General features: G+C 47.6%; 1 protein-coding gene and 1 pseudogene across 1 annotated transcript in view; one reads left to right on the top strand and one right to left on the bottom strand.

Moving 5' to 3' along the window:
- The window catches only part of LOC149352632 (uncharacterized), an 87,416-nt gene that overhangs the window by 59,157 nt on the left and 9,120 nt on the right, over nt 1-19,139 (top strand). Inside the window, exon 2 of the mRNA XM_089581834.1 lies at nt 18,291-18,505. Coding sequence (XP_089437960.1) covers nt 18,305-18,505 — 201 coding nt within the window. The 5' untranslated portion in view covers nt 18,291-18,304. The remainder of the gene's footprint in view (nt 1-18,290; nt 18,506-19,139) is intronic.
- On the bottom strand, nt 12,363-13,315 carry LOC149352633 (uncharacterized; annotated as a pseudogene).

Genomic DNA, 19,139 nt, shown 5'->3' with positions numbered 1-19,139 from the left:
AACGCGACGCTTTTTGAGGAAAGGAAATGGCGCAGTAATTCTCTGTCATCTCGGTAGACACCCGAACCGCACCGTACAGGAAGGGAGGAACGCCACCACCCGTTCGGCGCGAAGCTACCGGCGTATGCCGGTCCTGTAGGAGGGCTTAGAGTGTCTCGTTAAATATCGTACGGTGCCCGGATGTTCTCGTTTCAGTGCCCGGATGAGTGGAATTCAGTGCCCGGATGTTGGCTCTCGGTCTCGGCGTGACATCACCCCACTGCCGACAACGGGAGCTAAAAGCATTTCATGCTTAAAATCTGTGTACTGTGCGTCGTCAGCACACGTCAAAGATCCCCAGGTGGTCCAAATTAATCTGGAGCCCTTTAATGCGGCTTCCTTTATCATCCATGTGCCGCTTAGGACTTTAAACCCCACAGACCAGACACGAAATGAAGCGCTCGCTACGTTTGTTCTTCACGCAGCTCTCTCGTGCAAGATTTTTCATGTGTCATAATGTGCCTTTTTTGTGTCATAATGAGTACACGGTGATCGATCGGTATGCCGGGAATCCGCTGCATTAGGCGTTAAGTGGTTAATCCCCTGCCGGGACTATACGCCTGCACCTCCATATTTCATCATGTCCAGATTTTGACGAAGAACAACAGGAACCTGGGACACGAAATCGTAGTGACTACATAGAGATTGGCGAAAGAATGGAAGCGTGCGTCACCACGCCATTGGAAGCTCCAATGAAAAAAATTTCTACTTCGTAAGAGGGGGATGTCTTCGTCGAGATTATCAGCACTGTTTTTTTTTTTTGTTTTCGTCATGAAAGTTCTCAACATAAGTGCCAAAAGCTGGGAACAGCTTCAGTTGACAGTCCAGCGGCGTGTTGTGTCTTCTTGCATGTGTTTCCTGTGTCTTCATTTAATACATTCAATGGCTGCAACATCCGTTCGGCCGCTGCTCATATTGTCACGTGGCGATGACAAGAGGAAGGTAGGCCAGCGCCTCCTCGATAATAAAAGCTAGATGGGTGGGCGGATGAATAAATCTAAAGCAAATGGCAAATTGGGCACTTTTATACTCACAGAATAAGTAAAGAAAAATTCGGTGGCGGCTGCTGTGATACATGCACTTGGCGCTTGTCGGAAAAGTGACTTCCGCGTATGGCAGTGAGCCCCTATTGCAATACGCCGCCATTCCAATTCGGTAGGTGGTTATCAAGGCTTTAAGAATACGACTGCCAGCATTCCGGTTGGAAATAATTCGATATCGCCGAAGCGTCTCGCACAAAAGCGAACGTGTGGCAGGCAGCGAGCCAGCGCAAAGATAAACTGAGCAGGCTTAAGGCGCATGGCATAGTTTGCCGTCCTGTGCAGCGGCCACCGTATACGGTGCAGAACGTGGCATCGCGGATGTTCTTCGCCCGAAGGTGCATACACATACAGAACCCCGGATGGCGATGTAGGCCCTTGTTCCAATACGGCGTTAGCCATGCGCTTCGGCTGATAGATCAATAGTCTTTGTCGTCCTACAAGGGTATGCGACGGGAATCGAATCTTGGCGACACGTCCTCTTTCCGCGCGGAGGAAAACGCGACGTGTCAGGCGCGTGGCCTGGGCGACAGGCCCCGCGTCTCGGTGCGCCGGAGGCCACGGCTGCGGGACGGCTGTGGGTGCAGCCGAGGAGTCGCAGGCCTTCTTACTGAAATTAAATTTCAATGCTGCCAGCTACGAAGAAGTGACAACAGAGGCTATATGTGGGGGGCGCTGTTTATCTTGGTCGCTGCTCCGTTCTCGCCCCCCCCCCCCCCCCCTGTCCTTGCACCGCCGTCCAAAGATGACAGCTGAGAGAAAAATGGAGATGGAAAATTGCCTTTTGTTTTTGCTGCACATCGTCCCGAGTGCAAATAGCTTTGTTTTTTCAACTTCGAACTTTGTTTTTGCCAAACACAGCGAGTAAGAAAAAAAAAAACAGATGAACAAAATGCGGAAATTTAAAACAGAAACCTTCTTGCTTTTATTTGAGCATTTTCGTCCAAACAGGTTCACTTTGTCGCCGAGTTTTGAGCTGAAATGAAGAGGGGAGGGGAGGAAAGAAAGGAGAAGAGTGGGTATTGCTGCACAGGACTTGCCTTGTACCACCGCTGGTCACCGAGGAAATCGCACAGAAGAACGTCTGTACTTGCTGGCAGCATACGACGCTGCACTTGCTACGACGGAGCAGCGAAAAAAGGCTTCATTCATTTTCATGTATGAGCTCGCTTACTGAATACACTGAGCGGACGTAATTTCTTTACTAATCGTTTGTTTCGTTTTCTGGCAACTGCAAGAGCAAATATAGGCTCATTGGATTACAAATAAGGTTTTCACTTTGCCCCTTTTTATAGCAATTTATTCTTTTTTTATATTTCATTATGCTGACTGGATGGCCTTGAAGTACCGTTTCTTGTCTTTTGTCTTAGCTTCAGGGCTATTAGGCCAAGGTTAAGCACGTATCATGAAACAAGTTCGGGATACCGAGGCGCAATGCTTGCCTGTCAAAAAAATGCAGGCGGCACAGGCTACGCGGCAGGGGTGTAGTGCGGTTCCCCGCCACTCCTTTTCCCTATAAGTGTAGTCCGCACTCGTTCCTACCGAAGAGCAGTTGTTTGGTAACATCACTTTTATGCCGCACGCTCAAAAAGTAAATCGCAGGGAAACATGATGGACTAACGAGCTAGTTGGTATAGGCGCAACACAGTGCGGAATGACGGGACCTAATTAAAAGAAAAAAAACACACGAAACGCTGTCTTCGCAGTCTGGTTTACTAGAAAAAACCGCACGGAATATTGCTCACAATGAAGTGGGAGTAATATTGTTTTTTTTTGGAGGGGGGTGGGGGGGGGGGGTGGCGGTTGGTTCATAGTGTAACAGAGCACCGTGGACCAGATGACAGGGACGCCGAAGCGAATGGAGAAACACAGGACGGTCAGGTACTCAGGGCCAGTACGTGTTAATGATAAACCACGAACCAAACGACCCCAGTAAAAGCAAAAGTAAAAAAATGGAGCAACTGAGCCCTAAGGACGCGTGGTCCAGTGCTGCCTACCAGCACACACACAAAAAAAAAAAAACTCTGTAAGCTCACTGGAAGGAATGGAGCAGGCGGACGCCACTCTGTTATCGGCCTCAACCTACAATCTTCCTGCCGGGCACCGATAATCTCGTGTGCAGTCTTGTTCACGTTACAGAAAAGAAGTCACTGATTAGAGTTACAATTACGTCATCTCAAATGTAACTGACTTAAGTGGTCAACTGTAGCCTCCCAGAAGTAACTGATCAGTTACAAAAAAGTAATCGATTCCTATCACGTTATTCTCCTTCCCACTTTTATTAGCTTAAGACAAATACACACGCACTAGAATGAGCCGGGGCGGCTCTCTTGATCCGTTGTCTTTTGCAGTTCATACACTTAATTTTCACCGGCAAAAGCTCTTCTAAGTTTTCGTCGGTATTTTCCCCACGTTTATTTGTGAAAACATCGGCAGCGGCACTGAAGACTCTCGGTGTACGCGCTGGTGGGAAGTGCATAGCTGTAACGTACGAAGACTTTGCGCACCAGCTCGTAGTTGCGCAATGCGCTACGCTTCGTTGTTATTTGTGCTCTGAGGGAAAAAAGCTCAGTCTCACTAAACATGGTATTTTGTTGCGCTGTCGTGAAGAAATGCGAACCGCGAACGCTGGGCTAGTGAAATGCAGGCAGCTCAGGCTTGCAAGTCCGGACATCCTTGTACGCGTTACTTCCGTCCACTGTCTCTCTAATGCGAAGGAATATTCCGAGCTAGCACTATAGCGTTCCCCGCGAAGTTCAGATTCTTGAAGGTACACCAATGGTTACAATTTCCTCTCTGAATAGAAAGTAACTGATTACTTGAACTAGATTGCTGAAAAAAAGTAATCTGATTATTGTGGACGTTAGCCTCGTAAAAACTATTAGATCTAAGCTTAACGGTTTAGCGCATTAATCAGAGAAAGCTGATTGGCATTAGAGGCCGAAAGCACTAGAGTAGCCGGCCAATTTTGACGTTTCAAAGGCGACTGCCTGGCTGGGCGCCTCGCACGCCCGTTTTGGCGTCTATATGCTCACGTAGTACTCGTACATACTCGCCTTCGCTCGCTGTCTTCGGTTCGATCGCGTTTTCGGCACTCTTCCCCCTGTTCTATTAAACTTGTAGCGTCAAAACCTAAAAGGACTCTGTGATCACTGTTTGGAAGCGAATGACGCTGTAGCCTAGCCTCAAGGATTCGGGCGAAAAAAAAAAAAAGGTCTGCACTTTACCGCAGTCTGCTTGAGAAAACGGCTGGTGGCGACACCTGGATTTCTTTGTTTTGTCTTTTCCAGCTTACAAAAACTTGATTTTCTCTGAAAGTAGCCGCTTCGTCGTTAGGTCGCGGTAACCTACCGAAACACTTCAAATTCAATTTGTCCTTAAATTGAAATGGAGAGACCACTGCGGCTGGGTAGTTATAAAGCGTACAATTATGACATTAACAAGCCTTAAAGTTATACTGCGCATTATTCAATCATCGACATCTTCCCTCGACTACAGCGTCTTTCATAGCCCATGCGCAGCTTCGAGACATTAAACCCACAATTTACAGCTTCACTTAATTATCTGTACCCTCCTCGGTGACTTTGTGGCTTTGCGTGAGTAACCACAGGCGAATTTCTTTGCTATGTACCGTCTCAGCCAAAGTAACCAAGCAACGGGGTTTGCTTCTCAGCCGTGTAGTGTGGTGCCCTTACGGCACAGCTGAAGACCAAAAGGTCTTGAAAGGTGAGTGCAAGGGTTCTCCTTACCTTGCACAGTTTTAAACCCTAATGGGTAACATGGGTAACGGGGTAATGGGTAACGGGGGGTAATGGGTTCCCCGCGACACGGCTAAGAGCAAACCCCGTTACTTGGTTACTTTTGGCAAAGACGGTACTTCCAGTAAAATGATGGAGAATTTTCTTTTCAAGCCCATAAGTTCATCTCTAGAAGCCAGCAAATTTTTTTATGAAAAGTCAGCACGGTGTTTGGGAAGGTCTGGAAAGGTCTATCTAAAGTGACGCAGCTAATTCCCACCATAAATTAATTTTTGATGACACGATAGATAACAGTGGACAGGCCTAGATGGTAGTAGCTATGGCGAGAATCCCATAATATTGGCCGCGTGTAGCAATTACGAAGGTTGACAGCGACTTTGAACTTCGCCGTGCGCAACAGTGGCGAGCGACAGTTTCTCTCAAGTTGTTTTGTCACCGTCTATACTGAGTTGACTGAGTAGCCTTTAAACATACACAAGACGTACACAGCGCCGGTGTCGCGAAATGTTTATTTGGAGCCGTTTGTGATAGTTACAAGAGTTCTTTATTCCAGCGAGGATCTTCGCGAAGCAACTCCCCAGGGTAAATTTCCTATGCATGCAGTAAGCTTCACAGCAGAGCGACAAGTGCGAGTGTAGTGGAAGTGATTACGGTCGGAACGAGTGCACTTTCGACAGTTGGTAAACTCGCCTGAAAATATATATTACGTTCGAAAAGTTCCCCACGCCCGGTTTGTTTTCCGAATGTTGAAATGAACTTCCAGCTCTACAGCTAGTCGTATTCTTTGCGACGGTTGCCGTGATAGCGAGCGAAAGTAGTTTATGTGACGTAGCCATCATCGATATTGATTGAGGTGTGTGTGAACCGCCGTGAGTGCGACGTGACCTTTCTGAGAGCTGTGTTTTGCGTATGCGAAACGATCTCGGCTGTATGGTCGTTGAGCTGTTTTCTGCCGGGACTACAGAAGCGTCGCCACCATTCTGCGGCATTGTGCGCCAAAAGTGCGTTTTGCGACTATGGGTGGCCGGATTACGATGCTGTGCCGGCGGCACTGTGTAATCTGTGTGAAAACAATTGATGTGCATGGCAACTATCCCTTCAGGAGCATCTTTTTTTTTTATTTCCTGCCGGCTATGTGGGCCTATATCTGCAATAAATATTTCTGTGACGAATGAATCCAACTTACGCTGCATGTGATCATGGGCTGAGCAAAAGCTGTAGTGTTAAATTTGAGTTGTGACATTTTGTCACCAGATCAAGAACTCTTCTGTACGAACAAATGGCATTGTCGCAACTCATTCAGGGGTGTTTCACAATGCACAAATCTCTAATATGTGCCGCCTAGTGCAGCTCTTTTTCATGAACATTTCATTTGATGTGATACCTCCAAAAAAAGACCACATTAGACGCCTACGGTTCTCAAAGTAAGCGACACAGTTGTGCCTCATTAATACGAACACCTCGGATCTGGATGAAGACTGTACACAGACCAAGTTTTCCGTAATAGCGAATCGTGATTAAAAATGAAGAAAATATTTTCAGTAAACTGCTGTGATTAAAATTTATTTTTTGCTTAGCAGCATGGAGTGAAGTTGAATTTTAGAGAAATGCTTGTCAGCAATAAGTGCATTATCGTGGTTGCCATGAACATTGTAAAATGCTGTAATCCTGAAGTATTCTGTGAGCCATGACAAGCGGGATAGAAAAGGTACTCATTGAATCGGCATCTGACCCCGGATTTGTTGTTGCTTTCACTACACTACTGCTGCCGAGCTGCTCGACAACTTGGCTTTATTGGTGTCGAACAGGTGTTAAGTAGCGCTTCCTAGGTAAGCTGCACCAGCATGTTTGAGACATTTTCGAAGCGTTTAGAATCATAAGTCATCAATGCACATGCACACGGGCGTCTGATACGTTCATCTGCCTGCGACTACCTGCAATGAACATTATTTGGGTGCTGGGTGAAGGCGGTAGTGGTCCTATGAGAACAATGCAAGAAATATAGAATGCTTCCTAGATTTCCTTAGTTCTCCAGGCATTTGTTGCAAGCCTGAATTTGTTTGCTTGAATGTAGATACTTATGTGCACCTCCCACAGTGATCAGCTGTAGGTTCCTTGGCACACTTATATGTTGACATTTGTCGTATGGTCGCGACGGGACCACTTATGCGCGTATTGCCAAACCAAATTAACGAGGTTCGTGTTTATTTTTCAAAATGCGCTTTGTGCTATTGCATGGTGGTAGGCTCTGCAATACTGACGTTGAGTAATTTCTGAACGTCCTGCAGTGTCGGTGCAGCCGTTGACCTGTCGAGGCTGAGACCACGTTTAATTTGAACCCATTACCTTACTGCTCGGATTGTATTTGCAGATTCCTTGCTTTGCACCTGTGCTATCTTCTCCTCCTGCCCGACATGTTTGAACTCGAGTAGTTTTCTTTTTTTTTTTGCCGCGTGCGTTTAAAAAACATTAACTTAGCGTTGAAAGTGGGCATCTGTGAGGTTATAACAAAAAGGTTATACTGTAAGTGACAGTCTTAATTTGTGCAGTGAACAATGTGTGCCAGGAAATGAGTCGCCGAGCCTTTCAGTGCCAGTGATTCTGACACGAGAAAGAGAAGTGCTTTGTCAATCAGAAAATGTGAGCGGAGAGAGTCGGCGTGCCTGGCAGTTCACGGTTTAGCAAAAAACTGCGCGCTATACTACAGGTGCTATGATGGCAATTCCAGGGTGCGACAGCCATATGATTCAGTCTGTATTTGATTCTCCTACTCAAATCCAAACACTTCTAACAGTCCTTGTGCTGTGTAATAGTATCTGGTTGCCACAGCTGATATGCTGTTTGGATTGCAGTCCTTATTACACGAAAAAAACATGTAGGTCCCAATGAGCATTGTGCATTTCCACCCTGTCCATTGCCCAAACAGCAAGTTTCAGTTTCCATGTTAACAAAGCGTACCGCCTTTGCGAAAAGTAACAGAGCAGCCGCGACGGCATTGGGAGCGGGCTGTCAGCCGAGCTGCGGCGCTGCGTCCCGGCGGTGGCTAGGGTGCCTCGATGCCAGCGCTGCTTTTCAGGGTGGGGACAGCCTTTGTATCACTAGGAACCCTAGTATCACCCTGCGCCGTCTCTCGGCGCCATGTTGGGTCTTTCCCGCCGGACATCGACCTGAACGGACCTGCGTGCGTACGTTCTGTTTCACTGTACTGGTGGCGTTGTGGAGCGATAGCTCGTGTTTTGTGTAGCGCCTTGTGATGTGCGTGCTTGTTAACAAAACACGACTGGCTGTTGTGTCCCTCTGTGCGCTTGATCGAGCGCGAAAGGGCAACATCTATCGCGATGGCTTAACACTCCTGAAAAACCAGCCGAGTGTTACGCTAGCAAGACTGTAGCAGGTACGAGTCTACAGTAAGGCAAGCACATTTTAACCAGATAGCCTTCCCGAGAGCTTATAATCTTGTTTCTTATTATGGATTTGTAATCATATTTATGTGACTAGAAGAAAAATGACACGTTGCATGAGTAGGCTGACAGAACTAGTGCCTATTGAAGAGGAAAAAAATTACTAAGAACATTTTTCAGCAATCAGACACAATTTATTCACAATGTTAAGTAGTCATTTCACTTTATAAGCTCTCTGGAAGGTTATCTGGTTAAAATGTGCTTGCCTTACTGTAGGCTCGTACCTACTACAGTCTTACTAGCGTAACACTCGACCTCGCATATTTTCGTTGTGTCCGTCGGCGCCCAGTTGTTGCGTTTTACTTGCGGCAACCTTCCTGAGAGCTTATAAAGTGAAATGACTACTTAATATTGTAAATAAATTGTGTTTGATTAATAAAAAATGTTCTTAGTAATAGTTTACTCAACTAAAACAATATGTCCAAGGTGGCCGAAATTTAATTTATGCAAGCAGACAAGTGCTGGACTTTATCTTTCAGTGTGAGAGTGCTTTCAAGTCCTTTGCTGAAGCTCAAGATCTGACCCGTCTGAGAACGCCTTTGAAAGCACTGAAAAAAATTATTGGAAAGCATGTAACGCTGCCAGAAAACCCATGTCGCCTCCACAAAGATGTGATTGGAAAACTTCTTGAGCGCTTTGTCTCCAGACGGCTTCGCATCTATCTGCGCTGGCTTAACACTCCTGAAAAACCAGCTGAGTGTTACGCTAGCATGACTGTAGCAGTTACGCGCCTACAAGGCAAGCACATTTTAACCAGATAATCTTCCTGAGAGCTTATAAAGTGAAATGACTACTTAATATTGCAAATAAATTGTGTTTCATTGCTGAAAAATGTTCTTAGTAACTTTTTTCCTCTTTAATAGGCACTTTAACTGCTGTCGGCCTACTTATGCAACGTGTCATTTTTCTTCTAGTCACATAAATATGATTAGAAGTCTATAATAAGAAACAAAATTATTAAAAGTGCTGCGAATGCGAAATTCCATCCAAGTGTAATATTAATTGTAATAATAATTCCAGTGATGCTTGTGGGAAGCATACGAGTGAAAAATGTTCATAAAAAAGAGGTAACCTCGCAAGAGAATATTGCCACCTTCAGGTTACGGTACACGGAACATGTGTCGCACACCCCCTTTGGAAACCAACTGTTTATGTAAGCAGACTCTTAACCATACGGCAGAGAAGAAAATTTACATTTAAATCACGGTGGTATTGGCTTTACACGCCCGTCCCCGTCTCTGTGACCGACAGATAACCTGCCGCCGCAACACACCCAGCGCATGCGAAAGAACCAAGATGGCGCCGAAAGGAGTGGGTGTCCCCACCCTGAAAAGAGGCGCTGGCATCGAGGCACCCTAGCGGTGGCTGCTTGGTTACTTTTGGCAAAGGCGGTACATGCTTTGAAAAAGTTTCGTCCCCAGAAAAACTGTCCATAATTCGAGAAGACATATTACGCGATGGATATTGACAAGACATGGCTGTATACAAGAAAATGTGGTAAACTTTTTACTTCTGATAATGTCACAAGCACCAAATCATTGCTGCTTAACTATCTGACACAAGCAATAAATTTGTTGTTTGAAAACTACACGAGCTGATTAAAATAACATGCTGTATGGCACAGATGTTTCGTTGTTGAAAAATAATAGTCGGCTTAGCCTGACATCATCACTTTAAAACAGCAGATTGAAATATGAACCCTCTGGAGTTGTTAAAGAATGCTATGGAACAAAGACGACAGCGAAGAACAGACACCGCCACTGCTTCAGGATGCACCCTGGCCAATCCCCCTCCGTGGGTATGTGCCATTCAGCCCAAGGACATCATCATCATCATCATCATCATCACTGCTTCAGGCAGCAATTCTAGTTGTGTTGTCCTCATCTCTTAGGGCAGTTTCACCTTGTTGCTTTGCCACCAATTCACCCTACAGTATACACTGTTCAAGCCCTGTGGCACTTTGCCACGACAGCAGCTGGACAAAGTGCAGGAAGCAGTGTACATATACTATATACGTAGGGTTTACTGCGTAATAGGTTTGGTTTGGTTTATGGGGTTTAACGTCCCAAAGCGACTAAGGCTATGAGAGACGCCGTAGTGGAGGGCTCCAGAAATTTCGGCCACCTGGGGTTCTTTAACGTGCACTGACATCGCACAGTACACGGACCTCTAGAATTTCTCCTCCAAAGAAATTCTAGCCGCGCAGCCGGGATCGAACCCACGTCTTTTGGGTCAGCAGCCGAGCACCATAACCGCTGAGCCACCGCGGCGGCTTTTTCTTTTACTGCGTAATAGTTTCCCACCTTTGTCAAATGCGTCTTGCAGTCATCACACAGTAACTATTGCTCCACTTCTTTGACTAGCATGTGTTCCTAATCGTGAGGAACATTACGTACGCTCACACTGCTATATTGTTGTGGTCCATTAAAGTGTTCCTTCCAAATCAGAACGCTTTTTGAAAAGCATTCCTGTGATAGCCAAATTGTCATTCTTCGTGACATGCACTTGCACCTTGTTCTCTTTGAGATAACATCCGATAAAATATCTTGCAGTAAAATGCCGAAGTGCTTACCATTTAATTTGCATCCTATAGTTTTGAACTGGACCGAAGTGATCCTAGCCGGCTGTCAGCAGAGGGGTCCATGCTCACGCTACTCATCCTGCCTTTCTTTTTTGGGGGATCTCAAGCAACCCCTACGGTATTGCCCTTGGGTCTTCATTCATTAATGACCTTCCTTTCAGTGCTTTATTTAACTAGCCTTCATTGATTACTATGTGGTCTTCCATCCTACAATCATTACCAGCGTTCCAACCCTCCAGACCAACCTTCTGCGTGCTCTAGATCGGCCTATTTTCCAATGTTAATAGGACTGCAATAATAGTTTTTACTGTAAGCATAACTATACATTTTGCCTACCTATAAGGCGTTGCCAAAAGAGAGATACTTGAATACTTGTTAAAATACCCAGCCATTCATGTTACCATCTAACATAGCCTGAGCACATTAATCCTTGTACAACGAACCATAATCTTGTTGAACATTTGCGGGGTCGCAGCGGAGCACCAGAGCAAGATGACCAGCGTGGAAGGCTTCTAGTTCCGAACAGCCCGTGCCGGGCGTGCGCTCCGAGCACGCGCTGTCCATTTTTATTTTCCTCCACCGCGCGCTGGTACCGCCGATCTCAGCGCCTGCACTTTATAGCGTCGTCGGGCGCTATAGGGCCCCCCGCCTAGACGGAACGGCGAAATGTACGCGCCGACGGGGCAGAGATGGAGTAGCCGCGGCGGCAAGCAGGTCTGCAGTGTAGGTCGGTAGTCCGGGAAGGCAGTCAGGCTGGAGAACCAAGCTCAGGTGGTCGAGCCTGGCTGCTTCGCAACGGGCGAGGGATGCAGAAAGGGGACGGTGATGACAGGGGCAGCCGACATAAAAAGTCACCCGGGAAACGTCGACGGGATGGCCGGAAACAAGTCTTTACGGCTGACAGTGCGCTCGAGTATGGCCTGAATATAGACCAGCGTCCAGACTTGCGAGCGTTTGCAGTGCGTTGCCCCAGAGGGTGTGGTAGATGGTGCTCGAGGCGGCGAAGCAACTGCAAGGCAGGCGTAGGCGGAGTGAGCAACGGGCGGCTGCCATATGGCGGGAAAGCCGTGGCCGCTTCGATACTGGCAGCGGTAGTTGGAGGAGTAGGGCAGAAGTCCGGCACGTGAGCATCGAAAGGAACGGGATGCGTTCCGGGTGGTGCTCCGACCACAGGCGGTGCTGGATGGGGCCCGCCCAAACGCGTCCATGTCGCAAGCATGCCACCACCTTCGGTGGCTGTCTCGTCTGTCGCGGAGGCAGAGTCACTTGCGAAGCTGACAGATGCCCAGAGAGCCGTGGTAAGCGGTGCGGGTTGCGCATTATGAGCGACAGGGCTCTGATGGGGCTTGCAGGCGCGTCTCGCGATAGGAAGGACAGATGGGCGCACCGGGAATGGGCATGAGGTGGCGGCCCAGCTAGCGGTGTCAGGCTGCTTTGAAGATGCAAACACCGGCGGAGAGCAAGAAGGGTCCACATCAGTGGACTAGTCGGGCTTGAGAGCAAGCGCTGACACCGGGTCTGCAGGAACCTTTTCAGGCAAAGTGGGGCTGGTGGCAACCGCCATGCTTGTTACTGCTGTCACCGGGTTGGCCTTCTCATCCTGCTCGTGATGACGATTAGTGCTCTGCGGACCTTCTGAGGGGCTGGGAGTGTGACAAGCAGGCTTGGTCGTTGTCGAGGGCTCTTTAGCATCAGCGGGCGGCGGCTTCAACCTCACAGCAGAGGCCTGCAGAGCTGTTGGCGGTAGTGACGAGGTAGATGGAGATGCCGGAAGCCTCGGCACGGCTGCTGCCGCAGAGTCGCCCTTGGCTGCAGGAGGCTCTGGCGACAACGCCACAGAAGCGCAAGGAGGCAGGGCCAGAGACGCGGGGAGGATAGTAGTGGGAGCAAGACGCGAGGCGAAGCTCATGCGGATTCCACCTGGTGTGGCGTCGAGAGGGACGGCCGGGCTGGGAGCGCTGGGCAGGAGTGGCGGCGAGGCGGCGAGGGGCTGCTGAGGCGGGCCGGGTTCTGATGAAGGCTGAGTGGGCGCGAGCGAGGCCGGTGCAGGGCCAGAGGCTGGCGGCGGCGAAAGCGGGTCCGCTGCGTCGTAGAGCGGCGGCGGAACATAGTAGGCGCCGAAGTCAGCCAAGACGGCCGCACGCAGCTCATCGTATGGCCGGCAGCCCAAGGCAGAGTAGGTGAGCCGACGCAGGAGGTCGGGCGGGAGGATGTTGCAAAGGACTGCGTGTTTAAACGGCTGGATGGTAATGCCGTTCAAGTACATCGCAGCCTCCAGTTGGGCGAACCACCCGCCGACGCCTGCAGGCCGGAACGCTGGGAGCGGGGGGTCGAAACTTGGGTCCTGCCAGTACGCCATCCTGGAACGCCGCTGATGAAGAAGGGGCGGTTCGCCGGGTCACCACTGTTGAAGATTTGCGGGGTCGCAGCGGAGCACCAGAGCAAGATGACCAGCGTGGCAGGCTTCTAGTTCCGAACAGCCCGTGCCGGGCGTGCGCTCCGAGCACGCGCTGTCCATCTTTATTTTCCTCCACCGCGCGCTGGTACCGCCGATCTCAGCGCCTGCGCTTTATAGCGTCGCCGGGCGCTATAATCTAACTAGTAGACAAGGGTACGGAATTGTGGGGCTCGTGTCTACACGTGCATGAAGGAAGCAACAGTCAGTGCAGCCGAAGATAGCACAGGGGGGAATTTCTGTTTAAAAAAATAGAAACATTCCCCTATGTTGTCCTTTGCTTAATTTACTGTTGGCCTTTTTTTCATACCCATAGTATAGAATATTTACGTAGTAACATCTCTTGAGCATCACCTGCTAAGTTACTCGATTTCAAAACTCCAGCACAAACTCAGCTTGGGGTATGCTAATATCATATATGACTAAAATCTAAATTCGCTTAAGTCCTGGGATCCGTTCAAAACCAAGCTGCTTGTTTTATTCTCTGACTATTCTTGAAGCTGCAGTGTCACCGCACTAAAGTGAAACTAAAACTTTTTAATTCGTGCAGAAGCTGCAGATTATTCTACTCTATACAACCGCATAATCAAATCATTTGTTACGAGTCATGATTCCTTTCGCACCAGCTGCACTAATACTGTTATGTCTCGAATCATGCTCCTGCGCTTCAACATCAGTTTTTTTCACACCACATAAGGCTGGAATGTTCTTCGACGAGGTCTTTAACCCAGCTTTGCTTAGTGACCTATTTTTCTTCAAACTGGTGACTGCGGAAACCTATGCAGTAAATGATGAGCCTCCTAGCTCGTACTTGGTACACTGTTTCAGAGCTTGCCCCTCAAGTATTGTCATTTACGGCAGTTTAGGTTCAATAAATATTAAAATAAATTGGCCTAATAAAAGGCTTATTCTTTTACTCACCACGGCGAACCAATACAATCTTACGTGCATAAAGTATCCATTGAGAATTTTCTTGATAATCTATTTCAATCAATATCAAATCACATTTACACAACAGTTGCGTTTTGGCTAACTTGCACGTTACGCGCATGCTATCTCTGTATGGCTTAATTCATGCAGTGCACATACAGCTAGACATCAATTACGAGCCCATATGTGTCACTATTTCTTTGTGCTTGTCTTCTACCCTGTGTCAAGTGAAGCAATGCAGAGACTTCAGTTACGTGATGTGGTTAAAATGCTAGGTGCGTGTGTTTACGCATGTGATTTTGTGTGCGTGTGCCGTTCGATCCTTACCCACCTCACAAATGGCCAGCCAGATATGTAACGGGGCTATCATTTACAGCGTTTATAAAAGAGTGCCTCTTTCTGCTCTATAACGAGACTAAATTACACATACAGTTCTGTAGTCTCGAATGGAGTGAGATTACAGATGCAGTGATTCTTACGTTGACGGCAGTGGAAAACACGGAAAAACGCAAACTTGCACTTAGTACTAATTAATCATAGAGTTGCTGCTTTCCTTACATCAGTAACACGAGTTGTTTTCATGTAAGGTCCTAAAGAGGATTACCATTTTGGTGCATGAGGAGGCCAGAAAACAAGACATTTGTCTGCCTAATTACATGTAGCCATTATAGAACAGTTCAAATTCACATCACCTACCTGTATGAAGCAGCAAATTAGGCTTAGTCTAGGCAAAGATCTTCAAGCAGTTTAGGTTAACAACAACATCATTTTAACGTCAGGTACTCCTAAAGACAACTTTGGCAGTTTGAAAACCAAATTGGCAGCGAAATTAGCTTTATTTTGGTGAAGATGTTACCATAAGCAACAGATGGAACATTCCAAAATTTTATATATGACGAGATATGTAGACAATGCGCACTTCTACATGCTGTTTTGGGGACCAATATCGTTGCTACGACCCATCATTTTTTTTCTGGTCACAAAATCTTAAACATCACTGTAAAGCTATACGAGGGGACATATGCATGTATGCCCCACACGCACTTAAGTTCTTATTTTTTATTTCATTGTATTTTGCGACGACATAGCTTTCATGCTCTAAATATACTCCTGCAAATTCTGCTTGAAATAACCACGACACGTGGTCAATGTATCCTGTTTCCCATAGCCACTGAGCCACCGCGGCGGCAGCTGGTGGCTCAGTGGCTATGGTGCTCGGCTGCTGGCCCGAAAGACGCGGGTTCGATCCCGGCCGCGGCGGCTGAATTTCTTTGGAGGAGAAATTCGAGGCCCGTGTACTGTGCGATGTCAGTGCACGTTAAAGAAGCCCAAGTGGTCGAAATTTCCGGAGCCCTCCACTACGCCGTCTCTCATAGTCTTAGTCGCTTTGGGACGTTAAACCCCATAAACCAAACCAACCAACCAAGCATACCAGCTCGTTTCTGCATGTGCCAACACTGACTGGCTCTCAGTACAACTCTTTAGGCTTATCTGATCTGCGGTCATTGCAACATGAGCTCTGGAATGACTGCTAAAATAAAATTGGCGGCCCGCTATCACTGTAAAAAATCAAATCCATGCATTTAAGCACAGTGATACATGTGCTTGACCCCTTTAGTTGTCACCACACTGTGCTGTTTCTATTGCAGCTTTTATAACGGACTGAATACATGACAGAAAGAAATAGTATTGTTGCATTGTCACTCTTCTGTTAAATGCAGAGCTGCTGCATTTGCAACTGATCTTACACGTCTTGATTTTCTCGCGTATTTGGATTCGTATTAGACAGAAATGTGCTGAAATATGGAATTTTTAATATGCATAATTCAGACACACACTTCCTATGTCAAAAAAATAAACAAGTGCCTTTTGCATTAACAGTAAAGCGGGGAGACAGCAAGGAGGCCTTTTTACATTACAGTGACTGCCAACGTTTGTAGATGACAACCACTGTGCATGGATTCATGAAAAAAAGCTACAAAAGACTGCAGTGTGCCTGTTAGAGTAAAATTATTTGACCTGTACCTTAGCTGTTTGAGAAATCAATTTGAATTTACTGTTATAATTACAAACAATTGAATATGTACAGCTGACCCAGCTTGTTGTAGTCCCGTGTACTTGGCTCCAAGAATTCGCGATACGAATCGCCTCGTTGTTCTGAATTCGTCATTGCACGTTTGGGGACAGCGTTCAATGGGGGCAATGTTCAGATATTAGGGGGAACCAACATCGTGATTGCACATATGGGCGGTTGTTAGCGGTGACTAGCCGACTAGCGATCGAACGAGTTGTACACGATCGCGGTGTGATGGCTTTTTTTTACTTTCTGGAATAGAAATAACGTAAACGTTAATCGTTTCCCGTGACCCTGTTTCAGATTAAGCTCGCCTGCGGTGTTGTAATGTTTGCCGTGATTGTTCACGGACGTCAGGGTCGGCAGAGCCGAGATGCATGGCTATCATAGCCCATCACGGTTTTACCTTCTACCGAAAATCTCACAGCTATACATGTCTTGATGTACCGAGTGAGCCACAATCAAAGTGGGTATTTCAAAAGTAAGATATTCATGTTTTGCTGCGACGTATGCCTGTACCGCTGCACGGGTGACAATGACGGGCTCGCCAATCAGAAGGCCGGAGTCGTCCGCTCGGTCGCATGCAGCAAATTTGATCGTACAACACCTCTTCCGCCCCGCGCTCTCACACGCCCGTGAGCACGGTCACAAGGACGCGCCCGCATACGCCTCAAAACCGATCGTACAGTGGCCTTTAGGCCACTGTACCAGTCCTTTAGAATCCGGAGGTCGATGGCTAGGTAACCTGTCTCGACCAGTGTCTTTTTGCTTCGTTTGGTTTACCTTTGCCCTTGGTGGCACGTGACGGATCATGTTCAGGTGGAACTCTGCAAAAAGAGTGCTAATCATTTGACAGTTGGACTGAAACGTGCGTAACTTGCCAAAGCGTTTCTCGCTTGTAATGAACCATCTCTGCGTCATGCATTTTGTACTGTTGTGATGACGCTGCCTACGGGCTTTGTCTCATAGGCACAAGCTTTCGACATCGGGCCGACGTAGCGTCTAACCGGATGTAGGCAGCGACAAATTTTGTTTTTCCATCATTCAGCGTGTTGTCTGATTTAAATCGAAGCGTTGCTGTGCCTGAGTGGTTTACAAAGCTTAACGTTTACTAATGCAATACTTTCGAAATTTCAGCCCCCGAGGAAACAGTTGCTTTCATTGACGCAGTACGCCAGACTGTTTGGATATTCTGCAACCTGCAAACACTAACGTTCCGGAGTCCTCCATGCCCCGGAACGCAGCTGTTCGGCGGAAGTTGGGCAATTCTGCTGGCCAAGGAGCACGTCTTGGGCACATCACGTGCGGTTGTTTGGAAACACCTCGATGGCTCTTGCTGCAACGCGCTTTGGAAATTGCTTTTATCGAGACGTGAAGCAGCGGAAAGAGGGTCAGACTCTTCCCTGCGTTGTTTGGACAAACACCTCGACGATGGCTTTGAAGCACTGAAATCCGCTCACTAGAGATGAAAATTTTTACCTCCAAGAAGCATTACTCATATTTCTACATGACTCTTGCTATAGCCAAACAAAAACAAGGGGTGTGGCGGCGGCTTGCGATAATGTTCTTGTGGTCCCAGCGTCATGGGTAGTATTACGATTTCCAACCGTTCAGCCTCTCACCGTCGAGCAATATGCACCGTCACAAAAATGAAATAGTGCCGAGCAGAATGCGCATACGTAAGCTAAACCTACGCCCCTCTGTGTTTTACTACATAGGTATATAAGGAAGCGGAGTGAACTTGGTCGGTATAAGGCACTGGTTCACATGCGGTGTGATATACTACGTCAGTGTAGCAAAATGCAGCTTGTGGGCTTTCTGATTTGCGGTGCAGCTCTCTTCGCTGTAGGTGAGTCCGATGAGCCTTAGAAAGCAACGGAGAATTAAAGAAAGTGATATTTTACTCGTAGCCCCTGGCGCTTCGTCGACCTTAACTGTTTGTTGTTTTGCAGGTGACTTCGCCAAAATGAGGGACATCTTCAAAAGAAACAACTCTGGAAAGGTGTTTTATGGCTCACAAAGCTCAGCGTGCGTCCTGAGCACCAGCGGTTTTGGGTTCCCCAACGCCAAAGTGACTCATTTGAGTATTGAGGAGCCCCAACGGCTGGAAGTCGCCGGAGTCACCTCTGACGGAACCCACACGACGGCAGTGCTGAAGCTGAACGCCGTAAGTAACGAAGAATCGCACTTCTACGGGCACAAATCTTACGGGAGTGAGACTAGGCACCAAGATGTTGCTCTTATCTATTTGAAATTGCTCACCAGCTATGTAGTACCCTCTGCGGATCGTCAGTTGTGAGATCGACTACTGCCACTATACTGAATGGTGTAAATACAGCAGTAGCTTCGGCACTCTTGTCCATATCCGGTACTTTGGAGCGTTATACAGCTGCAGGATATATATTTCCGACGAGAGTAGGTTTTAGTATACAATGCAATGCATTAAAGGTGTAGCACCTTCTACGGTGTCTCATGAATGGTGGTAGCCGCATTCGGGCATTGACCAGGTCCTTCAGCTGCTTCGGCCCTCTATCTAGGCAGAGCCCATGGATTCCCTGGCTGCTTTCGCGGCTTAAGAAGCTGCCGCCATCAGCCGCTTCTTTTCCAGCTGGTCAGCGCGTTCAGTGTCCCTCGCTGCTTTCTGGCGGCGAATGGGTGGTCCGCAGCGTGCGCTCTGGCGCCCGAGTCACCGCGGACGTTATGGTTTAGTTTGGCAGGAACGAAACCATGAAACGAGGTTCAGTTTGACCCTGGGCACAGTAAGCTTACAAGCCGGTGTCGTTGGCTCGTGAGCGCGTGCG

This window comes from Amblyomma mixtum, chromosome 3 (genome assembly GCF_055824585.1).
Source record: "Amblyomma mixtum isolate Tamu chromosome 3, ASM5582458v1, whole genome shotgun sequence".
NCBI classification, from domain to species: Eukaryota; Metazoa; Arthropoda; class Arachnida; order Ixodida; family Ixodidae; genus Amblyomma; species Amblyomma mixtum.
The sequence above is the reverse complement of the archived record's forward strand: the minus strand, read 5'-3'. Positions and strand labels throughout refer to the sequence as shown.